This window comes from Oncorhynchus keta, chromosome 28 (assembly GCF_023373465.1).
Source record: "Oncorhynchus keta strain PuntledgeMale-10-30-2019 chromosome 28, Oket_V2, whole genome shotgun sequence".
Taxonomy (NCBI): domain Eukaryota; kingdom Metazoa; phylum Chordata; class Actinopteri; order Salmoniformes; family Salmonidae; genus Oncorhynchus; species Oncorhynchus keta.
The window spans coordinates 68,866,987-68,886,215 of NC_068448.1; the positions used below are offsets into that span (position 1 = coordinate 68,866,987).

A 19,229-nucleotide genomic window follows, 5' to 3' on the forward strand; every position below is an offset into this window, starting at 1 on the left:
GTGGTTTACTCCGCCCGTTCAAGATGCTCTCTTTCTTCTCCTCTTACAAGTGAACCCCTCGTCAGTTGTGCGATGCTCAGCCAAGCGGACTAAACATGGGGTCAGCTCCAAGTGTCGTTATGCTGGTTGCTGCAAAAAGCATAGAAAGACCAGAGCATCGTCTTTCCTCTCATCAGCTATCGACAAGGACTTGTAGCCCTTTCCCGCCGTCACATGACCTAGTTGCCTCATGGGTGGAATATGAATCATATTTTTCATGTTTGTCACAAATAATATTATTACTATTTATAATTCTAATATGATTGATTTTTTAACCCGCCGAAAATCCGGTGTTTCTATGTCCAACAGTTTTTCTTCTGTGATGTATAGGAAGAGTAACATTGAGATGCAAACTCAAATCTCAACTCTATAAAACCCTACATTGTCTGGTACTGTATAGGGTACATAGTAGATAGAATGGACTAAGGGAGGACTATGCCTCAGCCACTCTGTAGACTGTACATTACATATAACATGTATTATATCCCATCAGGCTTATAGCCAGCAAACGTGTGTCCCCCAAAGGGTGAATCCATGGCCCCTGTGTCCTTTCCCCCACAACGGAGCTGTTGAAGCTGGGCTTTATTCCCCCTGACAGGACAGGTCTACTCTGGAGCTATAGTTACTCTGTGCTGGTCCATATGTTCTACAACAGAATCTCATCCCGGCGATGACCCCCAAAACAGACACATCTCAGGACCTCCACATTTACAAATGAATAAGAAAGTTGCAAACACTAATTTCTTCTTGATGTGAGTTTCTATTTGACCAAGTTGTTTGCTAAAGAGCCTTCATCAGGGTATGAACTTCCCCTTAAATATCCCTACTCCATCTATAGAGTAGATTTATGGCCATTTCAAAAACCATGTATTCCCACAGATAAAATGAGAACCTGTGGTGCATAGACAGGCTCTCTTCTCGAGGCTAACCAGGTACAGTAACGTACCCAAAAGGATAAAAACAGTTGAATGTAATTACTTTACAGAAAAGCTTTGGGGAGCCAGAGAGACGTATTATTATCTACACGGCTGCCGAGGTGATTAAAAGCTGTTTTGGGATGATTTACTCTGAGATAAGAGGTTAAAATGAAGACTTTCACCGAATAATCCAACTTGCCCTTGGTGCCTGCTGAGTACATCCTTTCCCTTACAGCACGTCCGTCCTCCTCTTCATCTGAAGAGGAGAGGCGAGATGGATCGGAGGAACAAAATGCGGCGTGGTATGTGTTCATCATTCATTTTAATAAAGAAAACACTGAACACTGAAACCCTATACAAAAACAATAAACGAAATAACAACCGTGAAGCTAATGCGAACTGCGCTGAAACAAGCCATCAACATAGACAATCACCCAACAACAAACAGTGCAACCCAGGCTACCGAAGTATGATTCTCAATCAGAGACAACTAATGACACCTGCCTCTGATTGAGAACCATACTAGGCCGAAATATAGAAATCCCCAAATCATAGAAAAACAAACATACTAAATAATGACAAAACAAAGGAAATAAAGGTCAGAACGTGACAGGGGGGTTCTAAATAGGGTTCTTATCACTTACACTGATGGAAATTATTTAAGAAATCTATTTTAAAAAGGGTCAAATTAAATTGGTCTTTTATTGAGTTGGTATTTATCTGTGATTGAAATTCACTGTATACAAAATCGTGTACTGCACACAAAGAAAGTATATTTTCGTGTGCCTGTCACAAATTTCTAATAACCAATTTGAGTATATTTCACAAAAATCTGTGATACTGGGTTGGCTATTCATTGTTAAGACTGCATCATCATCATCATTAAAGACACCTTAGCTAATACTGTTAACTGAGACTTAGTTGATTTGAATAAATTAATATTAAACAAAATAAAATATGATATATACTTTCTATATGATGGGATTTAATATTCCAGATTCTGTACATGTTTGCCAGTGTTCCCCTTTGAAAGCCACAGAGAAGGACGTTCGCTATTCATATAGGCTTAGCCGAGAGGCTTATTCTAAATGACACTACTAGGCCTACTGGAGCAGCCAGTAAGGGTGGTGACATGACATTATCTTGGACATTCTGGGCCAAATCTTCAAATCAAATCAAATTGTATTGGTCACATACACATGGTTAGCAGATGTTAATGTGAGTGTAGCGAAATGCTTGTGCTTCTAGTTCCGATAGTGCAGTAATATCTAACAAGTGATCTAACACATTCAGAACGACTACCTGTAACGCAATTCTGATCACCTGTTCACACACCTGTATGTCATTATCACACACTATTTAGTTCAGTTCTTTGCACCCCATCATTGTGAGGAATTGTTTGTTTTGTGACACACTTCTATTCTGAGATCTGGTTTCCCCGCAATTTATTCCTCCTGTGTATGATAGTTTCTGCCTGCCTCACTAATACGCCTTTTGCCTATTTCCTGCCTGTACTTTATCAGATTTCCTGTTATCAACCTATTGCCTCTCGGACAACGTTACTAGCCTTTTCCCTGCCTCTACTGTTGCCTTTTTGGACCCCCTGTGTATGACCTTCTGCCTGCCCCTGGACCCAGCTACCTGCCTCCTCCTGTGATCCTTTACAATAAACATCTGCTGCGCCCTGTCTTGAAACCAGCTCTCTGTCTCCCATCGTGTTCATTACACGACCTTACACACACAAATGTAAAGGGTGTGGCATAGGCCAGTGTGGCATAGGCAAGATGTAGTAGATGGTATAGAATACAATATATACTGTTGACATAAGTAATGTAGGATATGTAGACATTATTGTGGCGTTATTTAAAATGACTAGTGATAAATGTAATAAATTGATTTAAAAAAGGTATTTAAGTGGCCAGAGATTTGAGTCTGCATGTTAGCAGCAGCCACTCAATGTTAGTGTGGCTGTTTAACAGTCTGATGGCCTTGAGATAGAAGTTGTTTTTCAGTCTCTCGATCTGAGCTTTGATGCACCTGAACTGACCTTGCCTTCTGGATGATAGCGGGGTGAACAGGCAGTGGCTCGAGTGCTTGTTGTCCTTGATGATCTCTTTGGGCCTTCCTGTGACATCGAGTGCTGTGGGTGTCCTGGAGGGCAGTTAGTTTGCCCCCCGGTGATGCGTTGTGCAGAACACACAACCCTCTGGAGAGCATTGAGGTTGTGGGCGGTGCAGTTGCCGTACCAGGCGGTCATACAGCCCGACAGGATGCTCTCGATTGTGCATCTTTAAAGGTTTGTGAGTGTTTTAGGTGACAAGCCAAATTTATTCAGCCTCCTGAGGTTGTCCTTCTTCACCACGCTGTCTGTGTGGGTGGACCATTACAGTTTGTCTGTGATATGTATGCCGAGGAACTTAAAACTTTCCACCTTCTTCACTACTGTCTCGTCGATGTGGATGGGGGGGATGCTCCCTCTGCTGTTTCCTGAAGTCCACGATCATCTCCTTTGTTTTGTTGATTTTGAGTGAGAGGTTATTTTCCTGACACCACCTTCCCCTCACCTCCTCCCTGTAGGCCGTCTCGTCGTTGATGGTAATCAAGCCTACCACAGTAGTTTCGTCTGAAAACGATGATTGAGTTGGAGGCGTGCATGGCCACAAAGTCATGGGTGAACAGGGAGTACAGAAGAGGGCTGAAAACGCACCCTTGTGGGGTCCCAGTGTTGAGGATCAGTGGGGTGGAGATGTTGTTTCCTACCCTCACCACCTGGGGGCGGCCCGTCAGAAAGTCCAGGACCCAGTTGCATAGGGTGGGATCGAGATCCAGGGTCTCGAGGTTAATTACGAGTTTGGAGGGTACTATGGTATTAAATGCTGAGCTGTAGTCAATGAACAGCATTCTTACATAGTTATTCCTCTTGTCCAGATGGGATTGTGCAGTGTGCAGGCGATTGTGTCGTCTGTGGACCTATTGGGGCGATAATAAAATTGGAGTGGGTCTAAGGTGTCAGGTAGGGTGGAGGTGACATGGTCCTTGACTAGTCTCTCAAAGCACTTCATGATGACAGAAGTGACTTCTACGGGGTGATAGTCATTTAGTTCAGTTACCTAAGCTATCTTGGGAATAGGAACAATGGTGGCCATCTTAAAACATGTGAGCACAGCAGACTGGGATAAGGATTGATTGAATATGTCCGTGAACACACCAGCCAGCTGGTCTGGGCATGCTCTGAGGACGCGGCTAGGGATGCCGTCTGGACCGGCAGCCTTGCGAGGTTGAGATCTGCACTTACTTAATTCATTGGCACACAACTCTTACTGCCGGGGCCTCCCGAGTGGTGCAGTGGTCTAAGGCACTGCATCGCAGTGCGAGCTTTGCCACTAGAGATTTTGGGTTTGAGTCCAGGCTCTGTTGCAGCCGGCCGCGCCTGGGAGACCCATGGGGCGGCACACAATTAGCCAGCGTTGTCCGGGTTAGGGGAGGGTTTGGCTGGCAGGAATGTCCTTGTCCCACTGTAGCGGGCTGGGCACAGTGCACGCTGGCTTGGTGGCCAGGTGTGCAGAGTTCTCTCTGTCACATTGGTGCGGCTGGCTTCAGGGTTAAGTGGGCATTGTGTCAAGAAGTAGTGCGGCTTGGTTGGGTTGTGTTTCGGAGTACGCACAGCTCTCGACCTTCACCTCTCCCGAGTCCGTACGGGAGTTGCAGCAATGAGACAAGACTGTAACTACCAATTGGATACCACGAAGTTGGGGAGAAAAAGGGTAAAAAAAAGAAGAAGAAATATCATAAATAAAAACAACTCTCACTGCCATTAATGCAAGATTTACCTGCAAGTTTGACATTCGGTTCCTTCTCCCTTTTTAAGACATTAGCATAGACATTTAGACCTGCGGTCAGCAGAATAAAATTAACATAACATTAAATGAACTAATCTTTCCCATCAGAAACAAGCTGCAATGTTAAATCCCATCATACAGTTGTAGTATCTTAATTTGATCACCCTGTTGTTGAAGGACATTTCCTGCACAGCAAGAAATGCAACCTTGTACTGTATTCAAGGTTCAAAACAGCTTCTAAATGTTTACATTTTATTTTACTAGGTAAGTCAGTTAAGAACAAATTCTTATTTTCAATGACGGCCTAGGAACAGTGGGTTAACTACCTTGTTCAGGGGCAGAACGACAGATTTTTTTTTTTTTACCTTGTCAGCTCAGGGATTCAATCTTGCAAACTTCCGGTTACTAGTCCAACGCTCTAACCACTTGGCTACCTGCCGTTTGTAATTTCCACTTTTAAATGTCAGACTTGATTTGCCCAAACAAAAAATATAATCAACCAATACAAAAATGTCCATTATTATCCACAAAATAATTCACATTTCCTGACACTGCAGGATTATTTTCATGCTGTGAGAAACTAGTCAAATTAAGATTCTACATATGTAGATAAAAAAAAACTAATTTTCAAACCCTTGCGGCAAAGCCCCGTGCCTTCCTTTTCAATGGCTCGCTGGTCACCTGTTTTCTCGAATTTCACACAGATAGGAGAGCGCTGAGCCTGCGTCTCTGATGTTTTCTGGGCTGTTGGATGGTTTTGCGTTAGGTGTTGCTTTAATGAGCTCAGGCCTCAGTAATCCAAATGAACACGATACAGCACTCTATTATATAGACTCTCTGATCATTGAGCTCAGCCATCAAGAGAGCCACTTCACTGGTACGTCTTTTAGTCCCCAGGTGTTTCTCAATTGTCTTAAGTGGCTTTCTCTCCTCGTCTCCTTTCCTTCATCTTTGCTGATCTGAAAAGATAGTTGTATAGCAATATGGAGGATGCGAGAATGGAATGACCTGGAAATCGCTTTCACCTGTCTCATTCTTTGATGTTATAATATATAATAATAATATATATTCCATTTAGCAGCATGTTAGTTTAATAAGTAGAGGAAAAGTGAGGTGAGGATGACTCTTTTGACTATTGAGATGCACCCCTTGTGCAGCAGGAAAGCTTTGTGACAGAGATTGGGGGGATAATATCAAATAAATAAAGAGCAACTTGGCTGTATTTGATCAAATACCTAATTGGGTCAAAATCACATACTTTGATGCAACATATAACTAATGGCTTTGCTTTCATTTGTTCAACTATTCATGCATAACATTCTGGAGCGTATCTTCTCTAAAAGATAATCAGATCTCTGCCTTTTCACAGCTTTTCATTTCTGGATTCTCTCATAAAAGAATAGTCAGAGAGTTACATAAGTTTCCCTCATATCTCTTGTCTGCATGACAAATGGCATTGTCAACTCCTGTATGTGTGGTGAACAATGACATTTGAAATGCTACTTTTGGGGCATTTGTCATATCCCTCAATGGGAGTAGTTGAAAATCACTAAAGTCATCATCACCATTCTCATACAATTGATATTCAATTATCACTGGCTCATATGGTAGAGTTATGGTGTACTGTAGGCATTAAATAAAAATATATTATGGAAATACAATATTTGGTTTGGTTTAAAACTACAAGGCACAGTACACCAGACAGACTCGGAAAAGGGATTCATCTTTGCATCACCACTTTCTATTGAGAAGTCAGATTACATAACATGATCTAATTATTCTAACTTAAAAAGAGATGTTAATTAAATGTAAATATTTTATAGAGAAATTTGCATTTAAAAGATGGAATTGGCATGACTGAACATAAGCCTTCCTCTACACTGCAATAATGCTATGCAGGAGTGGATGCTTAAATATGAATGATGAACTGGGAACTCAGTGTCACACAGCTTCATTTAAAAGAGCCAGGAATGGCAGATGATATATTTTCTCATCCCCTGACATGTAATTAACCTCGCAGTATTCCTTGACCTACGCTTAAGCGGAGGTGAACGTTGGAGTGAGTGACTCCTGGGTCTCATACCAACCCAGGACTGACTGTTAGTCACTCGGTATGAGACTAAAATATGCCGAAAATGTAAATGCAATGCACAACCTGTAAGATTTGAGAGTTTATTACAACCCATCATGACCTAAAACGCGACAAACAGATGCATGCATATAGGGAGATACTAGAGAAACCAAGGGCTTATAATACCTAGACAAAGAGGAAGACAGTGGGAAAAGCATCCATTCTTGCAATTTCGTAGATTCTGTCCCGAGACTCTGGAAGAGAAGCTTTACCCTGGACGTCAAAGGCTAAGTAGCATTACTTTTTCCCAAAAGTTTGAGAGAGAGTGAAAGAGAGAGAAAGAGAGAGAGAGAGCGAGAGTCCCAAGAACCTTGGCTATTATAAGAACCTTTAAGGTACTGACCCAAGGTTTGGAAACCATGGAGGTGATGCTTAAAAGAGTGAACCACTCCAACATATTGAGTAACAGCTTCATTTCACTGACACTAATCACCATGACAAAGTGTGTCATGCACAGACATTCACAACATTTGTTTGTTTTCAGGCACAGTTCAACATCCGTTGCTATGATCTTTCTATTGGCCCCGTCACGTAGGGAATATAGACAGACATCAGTCAATTCCGACCAATCTCCCTTCTCAACGTCGAAGGGAATATCTTTTTCAGTATAATAGCACAGAGGCTGTCCACTTATCTGGAAAGGAACAAGTACATTGATACATCTGTACAGAAAGCAGGCATTCCTGGTTTCTCTGGTTGCCTGGAACATACTAGTATGATTTGGCACCAGATCCAAACAGCTAAGAAGGACAAGAGAGACCTCCATGTCATCTTCCTCGACCTGGCCAATGCCTTTGGCTCAGTTCCCCATGAACTCCTCTGGGAATCCTTCAACATTTTCCACGTACCAGAACCCATCACTACACTGGTAAAGGCCTATTTCCAAGACCTGCAATTGTGTTTCACAACACCTGACTTCACAACAACACGGCAGCGCTTGGAAGTAGGCATAATGGCAGGCTGTACAATTTCTCCTCTGGCCTTCACTATGGCCATGGAAGTCATCATCAGGGCATCGAGATGGGTGGTCGGCGGTGAGAGAACTAAGGAAGGGCTCCGTCTCCCACCTATCCGAGCATACATGGATGACATGACTACACTGACCACCACTGCAGCATGCACCAGGCGGCTACTTGCAAAACTGCAGGATAACATCAAGTGGGCCCGGATGAAAATCAAGCCAAGCAAATCTCGAAGCATCTCCATAGTCAAGGGACAGCTTAAAGATGTGAGGTTCTGCATTGGAGATGACCCGATACCAACGGTGTCTGAGCAACCCATCAAGAGCCTGGGTAGATGGTACAACGAAAGCCTCCGGGATAAAGATCAAGTGCAGCAAGTAAGGCAGGACATCGCCAACGGTCTTGAGAACATCAACAAGACCCTACTGCCTGGGAGGCTCAAGCTTTGGTGCCTACAGTTTGGACTTCTCCCCCGGGTATTGTGGCCACTCACCGTCTATGAGGTCCCAATAACAACAGTGGAGAAGATGGAGCGAACCATTACCTCATACGTGAAGAAATGGCTGGGTGTCCCACGATGCCTGAGTAACATCGGCCTCTATGGCAAAGGGGTCCTTGAACTACCTCTTACAAGTCTAACGGAGGAGTACAAGTGCTCCAAAGTAAGACTTCAGATGACATTGAAGGACTCCAAAGACCAGACCATTAGCAAGGCTGCACCTCCCCTACAAACTGGACAGAAATGGACATCATCCAAGGCTGTGCAGCAAGCAACATCAGCCCTGAGACACCAAGACATTGTGGGGAATATCCAGAATGGAAGAGGAGGCTTTGGCCTGGCAGCAAGCAAACCAACGTTCCATAAGGCAACAACATCTGAACGCAGGAAGCTGGTGGTCGAGGAGGTGCGCAGACAGGAGGAGACTGCAAGAAGTGCAAAGGCTGTCTCTCTTGCTAAACAAGGGCAATGGACGCGGTGGGAAGGCCTGGAGAGGAGAAAGATCAACTGGAGTGAGCTTTGGCAAATGGAGGCAAGCAACATCAGCTTCATCATAAGAGCTGTTTATGATGTGCTTCCATCACCAAAAAATCTACATCAATGGTATGGCGAGGACTCGACCTGCCCTCTCTGCCCAGCTCCAGCGACTCTCAGGCATATAATGACAGGTTGCAAGACCAGCCTCTCACAAGGCCGCTACACCTGGAGGCACAATCAGGTCCTCAAGAGCCTGGCTGCAGCACTTGAGACCTAGAGCAGTGCAACCAATTCATTACCTCCAAAAACAAGCAATCCCGTCAAAACAACAACATTCATCCGGGAGGGACAGAAAAGGCCCAAGTATCCTCCTACAAAGCCAGAAACTGGACACCTAGCCATGGCCCGGGACTGGAAGATGCTTGTCGATATTGGCCAGCAACTCATTTTTCCACCTGAGATTGCTTCTATCAACCTTAGGCAAGACATGGTACTCTGGTCCCCTTCACGAAAGGCTGTGTACATCATAGAGCTCACAGTCCCGTGGGAAAACTCTGTTGAAGAGGCCTACGAGCGTAAGAAACTGCGTTACACAGAGTTGGCAGCAGACGCAACTCAGCGTGGCTGGAATGCAAAAGTCTGGCCAGTTGAAGTGGGATGCAGAGGATTCGTGGCTTCTTCCATCATCAGGTTGCTGAAAGAACTTGGAATCCATGGACAGGCTCTGCGGCAGACCGTCAGAGCAGTTTCTCAAGCAGCTGAAAGAGGCAGCCAGTGGATCTGGGTCAAACGGAAGGACCCTTGCTGGGCTATAACTTCATGACCCCCCACCCCCACCTGAGAACCCAATTCAGATCCCTCCAACTTGAGGAGGGTATATGAGGTATGCAGTCAGCTGTATGGCTGGCTCAGGGAAGAGGACGCCCCTGCCTTGCATAGTCCCATGGGACATCTTAATTGGGCATGGGACACAAGCTAAGGCTTGATCACCCTTTAGCTGGCCACCTTTGATGAGGGTGTTTAGTGATTAAAGGCCGAAACACCCACTGATGCGAAGGCACACTACTGAGGATGTGTCCCAAAAATTGACATCTTACCCCAGTCTAAGAAATAATCCTCCCATGCCACTCTGTCAACATCACGGCAAATCTCATGCGAGTGCATTCCATCTATTGGCACAATGGACAGTTTTTAACATCTCGTCCCGTGTTTTATGATTCTGATTCAGAACACTAAAGGCTTCTAGAGGCTATGGAGAGGTATAGTATTCAATAGGTGGGCTTGGGTGAAACAAAGTATTATAGTCTCCCCCACTGGGAGAAGAAACAGCTTTATGGCCCTAAAAGTCAGAGTCATTTTCACCCAAAGCAGCCATAAAGTAAATGCTATTGGGTGTGTGAGGAGGGTAGGACAAAGTGTGTTCTGTTTGCAGACGTAGAGGCTGTGTTTCAGTACACTCACCTGTATGGCTCTATAACACAGTATTTTCTTGGGGACTTCTCTAAACAAATATGTTGAAATTACATAAAACAAGACTTTGATGAAAAACTGTTTGGGCATTTCTAATGCAGCAAATATATATTGTCTATGCCGTATATATTCTTCAAATGAAGGCTACAATGAATCTGCTCATTGGCAAGAGTGGTATGGACCACCTTTACACACAACCCTATCAATAGCAACACAAGGATAGCAGATTCAATTCACTTTAAAATGTTATTATTGAAATGCTGGAGGTGTTCTTCTTGAAGAAACTGCACTATACATCCACACTTCCACACAAGCACCAGAATCTGACCCTTAATCTCACCCACACTTGTTCAGCTAAGTGGGCGTGCATACTCCCCTTCCCTGCAGTTCTGAACCACAGCTTGGTAGAGGTAACCCTACAGTTCTGAACAAGAGCTTGGTAGAGGTAACCCTGCAGTTCTGAACCACAGCTTGGTAGAGGTAAACCTGCAGTTCTGAACAAGAGCTTGGTAGATGTAACCCTACAGTTCTGAACCACAGCTTGGTGGAGGTAAACCTGCAGTTCTGAACAAGAGCTTGGTAGAGGTAATCCTACAGTTCTGAACCACAGCTTGGTAGAGGTAAACCTGCAGTTCTGAACCACAACTTGGTAGAGGGAACCCTGCAGTTCTGAACCACAGCTTGGTAGAGGTAACCCTGCAGTTCTGAACCACAGCTTTGTAGAGGTAACCCTGCAGTTCTGAACCACAGCTTGGTAGAGGTAACCCTGCAGTTCTGAACCACAGCTTGGTAGAGGTAACCCTGCAGTTCTGAACAAGAGCTTGGTAGAGGTAACCCTACAGTTCTGAACAAGAGCTTGGTAGAGGGAACCCTGCGGTTCTGAACAAGAGCTTGGTAGAGGTAACCCTACAGTTCTGAACCACAGCTTGGTAGAGGTAACCCTGCAGTTCTGAACCACAGCTTGGTAGAGGTAACCCTACAGTTCTGAACAAGAGCTTGGTAGAGGGAACCCTGCAGTTCTGAACAAGAGCTTGGTAGAGGTAACCCTACAGTTCTGAACAAGAGCTTGGTAGAGGGAACCCTGCAGTTCTGAACAAGAGCTTGGTAGAGGTAACCCTACAGTTCTGAACAAGAGCTTGGTAGAGGTAACCCTACAGTTCTGAACAAGAGCTTGGTAGAGGTAACCCTGCAGTTCTGAACCACAGCTTGGTAGAGGTAACCCTGCAGTTCTGAACAAGAGCTTGGTAGAGGTAACCCTACAGTTCTGAACAAGAGCTTGGTAGAGGTAACCCTGCATGTCTGAACCACAGCTTGGTAGAGGTAACCCTGCAGTTCTGAACAAGAGCTTGGTAGAGGTAAACCTGCAGTTCTGAACAAGAGCTTGGTAGAGGTAATCCTACAGTTCTGAACAAGAGCTTGGTAGAGGTAACCCTGCAGTTCTGAACAAGAGCTTGGTAGAGGTAACCCTGCAGTTCTGAACAAGAGCTTGGTAGAGGTAACCTTGCAGTTCTGAACAAGAGCTTGGTAGAGGTAACCTTGCAGTTCTGAACAAGAGCTTGGTAGAGGTAACCAAGCACATGGGCTGTGCTTTATATAGAAAGAAGAAACAGTAATTGCACTCCTGTAATTGTGTGTATATCCATCCATCCATCCCTCTTTCCCTCCCTACCATCCATCTATCCCTCCCTCCATCTATCCCTCCCTTTCTTGCCTCCACCCCTCCCTCCATCCATCCCTCTCTCCCTCCCTGTGTATGAATCGTGTGCTACAAGAGCCTGCTACAAGAGCCTGTTATAAGTCAAGGGCTGTTTTTCTGAATGGTAAAGAGAAACACAAAGCAGAAAACTAGGCAGAAGCATTGGCTCTCCATCTCCTTTCATGCTGGGGGACTGAAATAGACTTGTTGTGCTCTCTGATAGAAGGACCTAGTTTCCATGTTGTTCTATGCAACAGGCCAGTCTCCAGCCTACTCCTTTATTTCTCATCTGAGAGCTTTGCCCTAACGTAGAGCCAGGGAAAACCAGACACATCATGTGTGTGCTTCAGATGTAACAAGCCTGAGATTACTGGTAGATCACCCAGGCTTTGGAGACGAGGACAGGGCCTTTTCTCTCACATGCATGAACTCTCTCTCCTGTACTGTAACACAGAATTTTTTTTTTTTAGGAAATTCTCATCTGGACTCACCTCCATTTTCTATGTTCATGTGTGGGAATTGAATCTGGGTTTCAAGCTCACCAACCCAACGCCTTAACTATTAGACCAAGAGGACACCCTCAGCATCTGAGGGCAACAAAGTGTCAGGCAGGCCCACCTCATTCCGAGAGCATGATTCCAAATCACCTACACTATACATGCATTGCCCATTAATTCCCATGTGTCCATACGCTACATCTACCACTTAATCAACAAAACTATTTAAGACCCCTGACAAGCCCTAAAACCAAAGCAAATAATTAGCTATAGCAACGACACTCACGCATTGCAGTAGGGCTTCTTATCGTAGCCTTTGTAGTTCTTCATGTTCAGAGTCATCTTACACACCTCGCAGTGGAAGCATCCTTTATGCCAATTCTGGAAAAGAAAACACAAATTATATTTCAAGTCAATTTGACCTTGCACTGGTGCTCAAATCTGATCATTGTGAATGAATAATGGCTTTTATTTTAACTAGGCAAGTCAGTTCAGAACAAATTCTTATTTACAAAGACCGCCTAGGAACAGTGGGTTAACTGCCTTGTTCAAGGGCAGAATGACAGATTTGTACCTTGTCAGCTCGGGATTTGATCTAGAAACGTTTTGGTTATCGGCTCAACGCTCTAACCACTAGGCTACCTGCCACCCCTCAATTAGTTGGGAGGCGCAGAGATGACCGATATTCCAGATTTCTATTATCACAAATAAGTGGTTCTAAACAGAAATGACCAGTTTGTGAATTAATAAGGTCCGCAAGAAGAAAGGTTTATTAACTAAACAAAGGTTATCTATTTCAACTCATTCTGAGGAAATTACTGATTCTAAATTGAGTAAATAATTTTACTAAGAATATATGTCTCTGGTGTATAGGGTTCTGAGCCTGCAATAGCCTACAATAGGACATGCATTTGGTTGCAGATATACCGGTGCTACGACTGTCCACTGGCGTTTCCGCCATGGATTTGTTTGGATGGGTGCCATACAGTATTCAGTGCCCATGATGTGTTCACGTGGATTGCATGTGCGTGATGTAATGTGTGTGTGACGTCCTCAGAAAGTGGGCCACATGGGTTCCATAGGGCCATATGGCCAGGACAAGGGTTTGGGGTTTAGGTAATGGGCAGGCCTGCGGAAAAAGTAGAGCCAAGGGTTGATGGTTTACAAAAGGGGTCAAGATAAAGGGGTTGGGTTTGACAACTTCGACATAAGACCCTCAGTCCTAAAGGACCTTTCTATTATTAAACTGTAATAGTAGTAGTAGTAGTAGTAGTAGTAGTAGTAGTAGTAGTAGTAGTAGTGGTGGTAGTATAGACAGACCTAGGTTTGACATAGACAAAAATAATGCAAAGTGCAAGTAATGCAAAGTGGCTATTAAATCGATCATTAACTAGTTGTAGGCCACATTCAACCATAAACCAGAATTCATATTTTGTTCAAGTGCACAAAAAGGAAGAGCAGGTAAAAAGAAATTAAAGGATCAGATGCAAGACAATCCCAGTCATTCCCTATTGAGCAAATCTGAGAATATGTCCTTCAGGGGATAAAGGGTCAACTTGTAGGCTACCCCATCCCCTTGTCATGTCAATATGATGCTCAATATCCTCCAACACTCTTAGGAGAAAAAAGGTGCTATCTAGAACCTAAAATGGTTCTTCAGCTTTCCCCATAGGAGATGGAACCCTTTTTCTGAGAGTGTATACTACAATAGATATGCTATTATAATACGCATATCATGAGAGTAACACAAGCTAAGCAAAACCACACTAAAAAACTTTTGGTATAGTCAAATGTAGGCTATTCATTCTGGTTTCGTGCTTGGCAGTGCACTCGTTGTTCTGTATAATTAGACTATGTGGCCAAAGAGAAGTTTGAATCAAAGTTTGAAAAAATCCACCAACAGGCTGCTGAAATACACTGTAGTCAATTCTGATATAGACATTATCACAATTTCAATGCACTCATATGATTATCTCACCTTATCAAGGCAGTTGACTTTCTCCGTCGGATAGACAATTTTCCCACAGCGCGCACACGGAGGGTTCATTTTCAAATATGCGTCTTATTCCCCTCGACAATAAATCAAATGTATTAGTGTGAAAATAGTTATTTGAAATCTGGTAACAGCTTTACTTCACATCCCGAGGTCAAGTCGGTAGAAATAAACAAAGTAGCGCGTCTCTCAGAGTTCGCACAGTCACTATCCTGTCCTGAGTGTATGCCGCATTACAATTGAACAGACGTAAACTGTGGCTGCTTGTGTGACACAGCACCTACCACGATCCAAGCTGCTTGATTCAGCGACAGCGCCAAGCCAGGAACACATGATGTTCCTGCGTTCCTTATGAGAGAGAGAGAGAGAGAGAGAGAGAGAGAGAGAGAGAGAGAGAGAGAGAGAGAGACAGACAGAGACCAAACCAGGCAGCAAATGAAATTCAACATAAGCCTATTCCATTTAATGTACTGTTGAAAGCTGATGGGTAGGCTAAAATTGTTGTCGTAGGCAACCAAAGATAAGCAATTTTGACTTGTTTATGTAGTGTCAATGACCAAGCATCACATGAACGGTTATCTTTACAATCCTTCATTCTATATATTTTACTTTGCAATCTTTTCATTTAAAAAAGACTCATAATTCTCTGTAGAACCATCCTTTTTTTGTTTACATCATCCATGACAATCCTAAATCTGTGGACCAGCAGCACAACTGAAAGATGAGCACAGGCAGAAAATGTCCCATGGTAATTCGTGTGAAGACAAAGAGACTGGCAGCATTACATAACAAATTCAGTGGGAAGAAGATCAAAGGATCCCATACTGAGGCTTTTGTTTGTATGTGTGCAAGTTAGTCACGAAATATACGCACGACCACATACACAACAGATCTAGAAATCCCATTCACAACAAACCACTTGAAAAAGTGGGTGTGCATCCCCATGTGCATTTGTAATTTGCAATAATTTCCCATTTTAAAAACATTTTCAGTACAATACCCATACCAAATTACTCACTCTCTCATTATGGTCGACTGCAAGCCATTTCCACCCCACAGGTCTGTCCTGAAGTGACATAACAGCAGCAGTCAATAAAGTGTTATGGGAAATAGAGGATCTTGAGGAATAGAGAGGCCCATTGATTGTAACAGGCTGACCTGTGTTTCAATCATTTGGGGAGTGCATGCCAGGCACACTGGACCCACTCCAATTTCCCTCCCGCTCCAACAGATCCACGGAAGATGCCATTTCCATCACTGTTCACACGGCAGTAACACATCTGGGCAAGAGGAACACCCACAGTGGCTTCGGAAAGTATTCAGAACCCTTGACTTTCCCCACAATTTGTTACAGCCTTATTCTGAAATGGATTATATTTGGGGTTTTTTTGCTCATCAATCTATACACAATATCCCATAGCAAAAAAGCAAAAGGAGGGTTTTAAAAATAAATCAAATAAAAATACGGAAATATTACATTTACATAAGTATTCAGACCCTTTACTCAGTACTTTGTTGAAGCACCTTTGGCAGCGGTTAGAGCATCAATTCCTCTTGGGTATGACGCTACAAGCTTGGTACATGTGTATTTGGGGAGTTTCTCCCATTATTCTCTGCAAATCCTCTCAAGCTCTGTCAGGTTGGATGGGGAGTGTTGCTGCACATCCAACCTTGGTTTCATCAGGCCAGAGAATCTTGTTTCTCATGGTCTGAGAGTCTTTAGGTGCCTTTTGGCAAACTCCAAGCAGGCTGTCATGTACCTTTTACTGAGGACTGGCTTCCGTCTGATCACACTACCATAAAGGCCTAATTTGTGGCATGCTGCAGAGATGGTTGTCCTTCTGGAGGTTTCTCCCATCTCCACAGAGGAACTCTAGGGCTCTGTTAGAGTGACCATCGGGTTCTTGGTCACCTCCCTGACCACCTCTTGGTCACCTCCCTGACCACCTCCCTGTTTGCTCAGTTCAGCCAGGTGGCCAGCTCTAGGAAGAGTCTTGGTGGTTCCAAACTTTTTCCATTTAAGAATGATGGAGGCCCCTGTGTTCTTGAGGACCTTCAATGCTTCAGAAATGTTTTGGTACCCTTCCCCAGATCTGTGACTCGACACAATCATGTCCAATCAACTGAATTTACCCCAGGTGGACTCCAATCAAGTTGGAGTCCACCTGTGCACCTGAGCTCAATTTCGAGTCTCATAGCAAAGCGTCTGAATACTATCAGTACCAGTCAAAACTTTGGACACACCTACTCATTCCAGGGTTTTTCTTTCTTTGACTATTTTCTACATTGTAGAAGTATAGTGAATAGTGAAGACATCAAAACTATGAAATAACAGAATCACGAAGTAACCAAAAAAAGTGTTAAACAAATCAAAATATATTTTATATTTGAGATTCTTCTAAGCAGCCACCTTTTGCCTTGATGACAGCTTTGCACACTATTGGCATTCTCTCAACCAACTTCTTGAGGTCGTCGCCAGGAATGGATTTCAATGCACAGGTGTGCCTTGTTAAAAATTAATTTGTGGAATTTCTTTCCTTCTTAATGCATTTGAGCCAATGAGTTGTGTTGTGACAAGGTAGGGATGGTATACACACACACAAACTGCAGCAAAAAAAGAAACGTCCTCTCACTGTCATGTGTAAATATTTGTATGAACATAACAAGATTTAACAACTGAGACATAAACTGAACAAGTTCCACAGACATGTGACTAACGGAAATGGAATAATGTGTCCCTGAACAAAGGGGGGTCAAAATCCAAAGTAGCAGTCAGTATCTGGTGTGGCCACCAGCTGCATTAAGTACTGCAGTGCATCTCCTCCTCATGGACTGCACCAGATTTGCCAGTTCTTGCTGTGAGATGTTACCCCACTCTTCCAAGGCACCTGCAAGTTCCTGGACATTTCTGGGGGGAATGGCCCTCACCCTCCGATCCAACAGGTCTCAGACGTGCTCAATGGGATTGAGATCCGGGGTCTTCACTGGCCATGGCAGAACACTGATATTCCTGTCTTGCAGGAAATCACACACAGAACGAGCAGTATGGCAGGTAGCATTATGCTGGAGGGTCATGTCAGGATGAGGGTACCACATGAGGAAGGAGGATTTCTTCCCTATAATGCACAGCGTTGAGATTGCCTGCAATGACAATAAGCTCAGTCAGATTATGCTGTTACACACCACCCCAGACCATGACGGACCCTCCACCTCCAAATCAATCCCTCTCCAGAGTACAGGCCTCAGTGTAATGCTCATTCCTTCGATGATAAACGCGAATCCGACCATCACCCCTGGTGAGACAAATCCGCGACTCGTCAGTAAAGAGCACCTTATCATAACGCACTAGACAGATAGGTAGGTGTTATTTAAGTTTATCTAAAGTGTCCTTATCCTTCAATCTCCCTCCTCTATTGCCATATACATTGACTTGTTTAACCAATTTTTCACTAGAAATCACACAAGATATCTACAAGGAGAATATATATTTTTTATAGCCTATATCTGGAGAAAAGTTATTGTCAAATGAAAACAACGTACTGTGTGTACAAAAGCTACATCTTGAGTGGAATTATTAAACTATGTATCCTACAGCAAAACAGCAATAGAGTAGCAACTACATAGAAGTTTATAACCATATTAAATAAAAGAGTAAACTATAAAGAATATACAAACTTTGTTCCAGGTCTATATTCCACGTTCACGTGTTATCGGAAGCTCGTAGTTCACTGGGATGTCCCAACTCCAACCCTAAACCTAACCTTAATCATAACCCGTACTTAACCATTTTCAATTTCTACTTCAATGGGGTAGGGATGTCCCAAGAATCCCAGATAGCAAGGACTGTTCCCAGCGGATCATTTCACTTGAACGACCCTCCAAGTGAGAACCTCTGAGAAAATGTTGTTACCCTACTCAAGTTGCAGAGTTGTGACGTTTCACCACTGACCTTTACCCTTTAAACCAAAAGATGACAACAAATACTTTTTTGACAATTGCAACCGTATCAATGTGGAGAATGTTGCTTGTTTAAGCAAGCTAGCTAACTTTAGTATTAGCTATCTTGCTACAATCTTATTTTTCGGACTTCAATGGAAGGTGAACACATTCATGTCGGACTTCCCACTTCCCCATTTCCCACGAGCAGATGAAGTCACCCTTATCTTTAAGCATGAAATTCATTAGCTTCCACTGAGAAAATAAAATCACAGTGATTAATTCGGACTTGCATGAAAGTGGTGTCGATTTATAAGATTTGAACACCTTTTCATATAATCTTAATAAGCCTACACCACAACTTCTCAGATGAAGGAAATGTGTAGTCTAGGTTTACCCATCCCTCCTTCTGAAGAGGTACCCTCCTGCAAGCTTTCTCCCCAACCCTTAGCTAGGACACATGATTCTACTGCTCATTAGAACCTTGATTAACATTAACGAGGTGTGTAATGATGGGGTTGAAGCAAAAGCTTACCTACCCAGTAGCTCTCCAGCAGGATCCAGAAGAAAAACAAACTCCATCGCTGGGATGAAGCATTGCAGGGACACGTCTTCGTGCTGCAGAATCAAATTAATGATCCTTTTGTGGACAGTGTCTGGTGGGGATAATAAAATGCTCATCAGTGATCTGCAATCATGGAATTTACATTGGATCTTTCTTATGACACTAGTCCAACCATACAATGTCACGCAACTCCAATTTATGTCCACGT

The 19,229-nt window shown here is 43.5% G+C and overlaps 1 protein-coding gene across 1 annotated transcript in view; it reads right to left on the minus strand.

The window, feature by feature from the left end:
- Positions 1-15,575, minus strand: part of LOC118371119 (LIM zinc-binding domain-containing Nebulette-like) — an 80,164-nt gene extending 64,589 nt beyond the window's left edge. Inside the window, exons 1-3 of the mRNA XM_035756440.2 lie at positions 15,539-15,575; positions 14,506-14,868; positions 12,814-12,908 (exon numbers count right to left, since the gene is read on the minus strand). Of these exons, the coding sequence (XP_035612333.1) occupies positions 12,814-12,908; positions 14,506-14,574 (164 nt within the window). The 5' untranslated portion in view covers positions 14,575-14,868; positions 15,539-15,575. The remainder of the gene's footprint in view (positions 1-12,813; positions 12,909-14,505; positions 14,869-15,538) is intronic.
- Between the last annotated feature and the right edge of the window lie 3,654 nt (positions 15,576-19,229).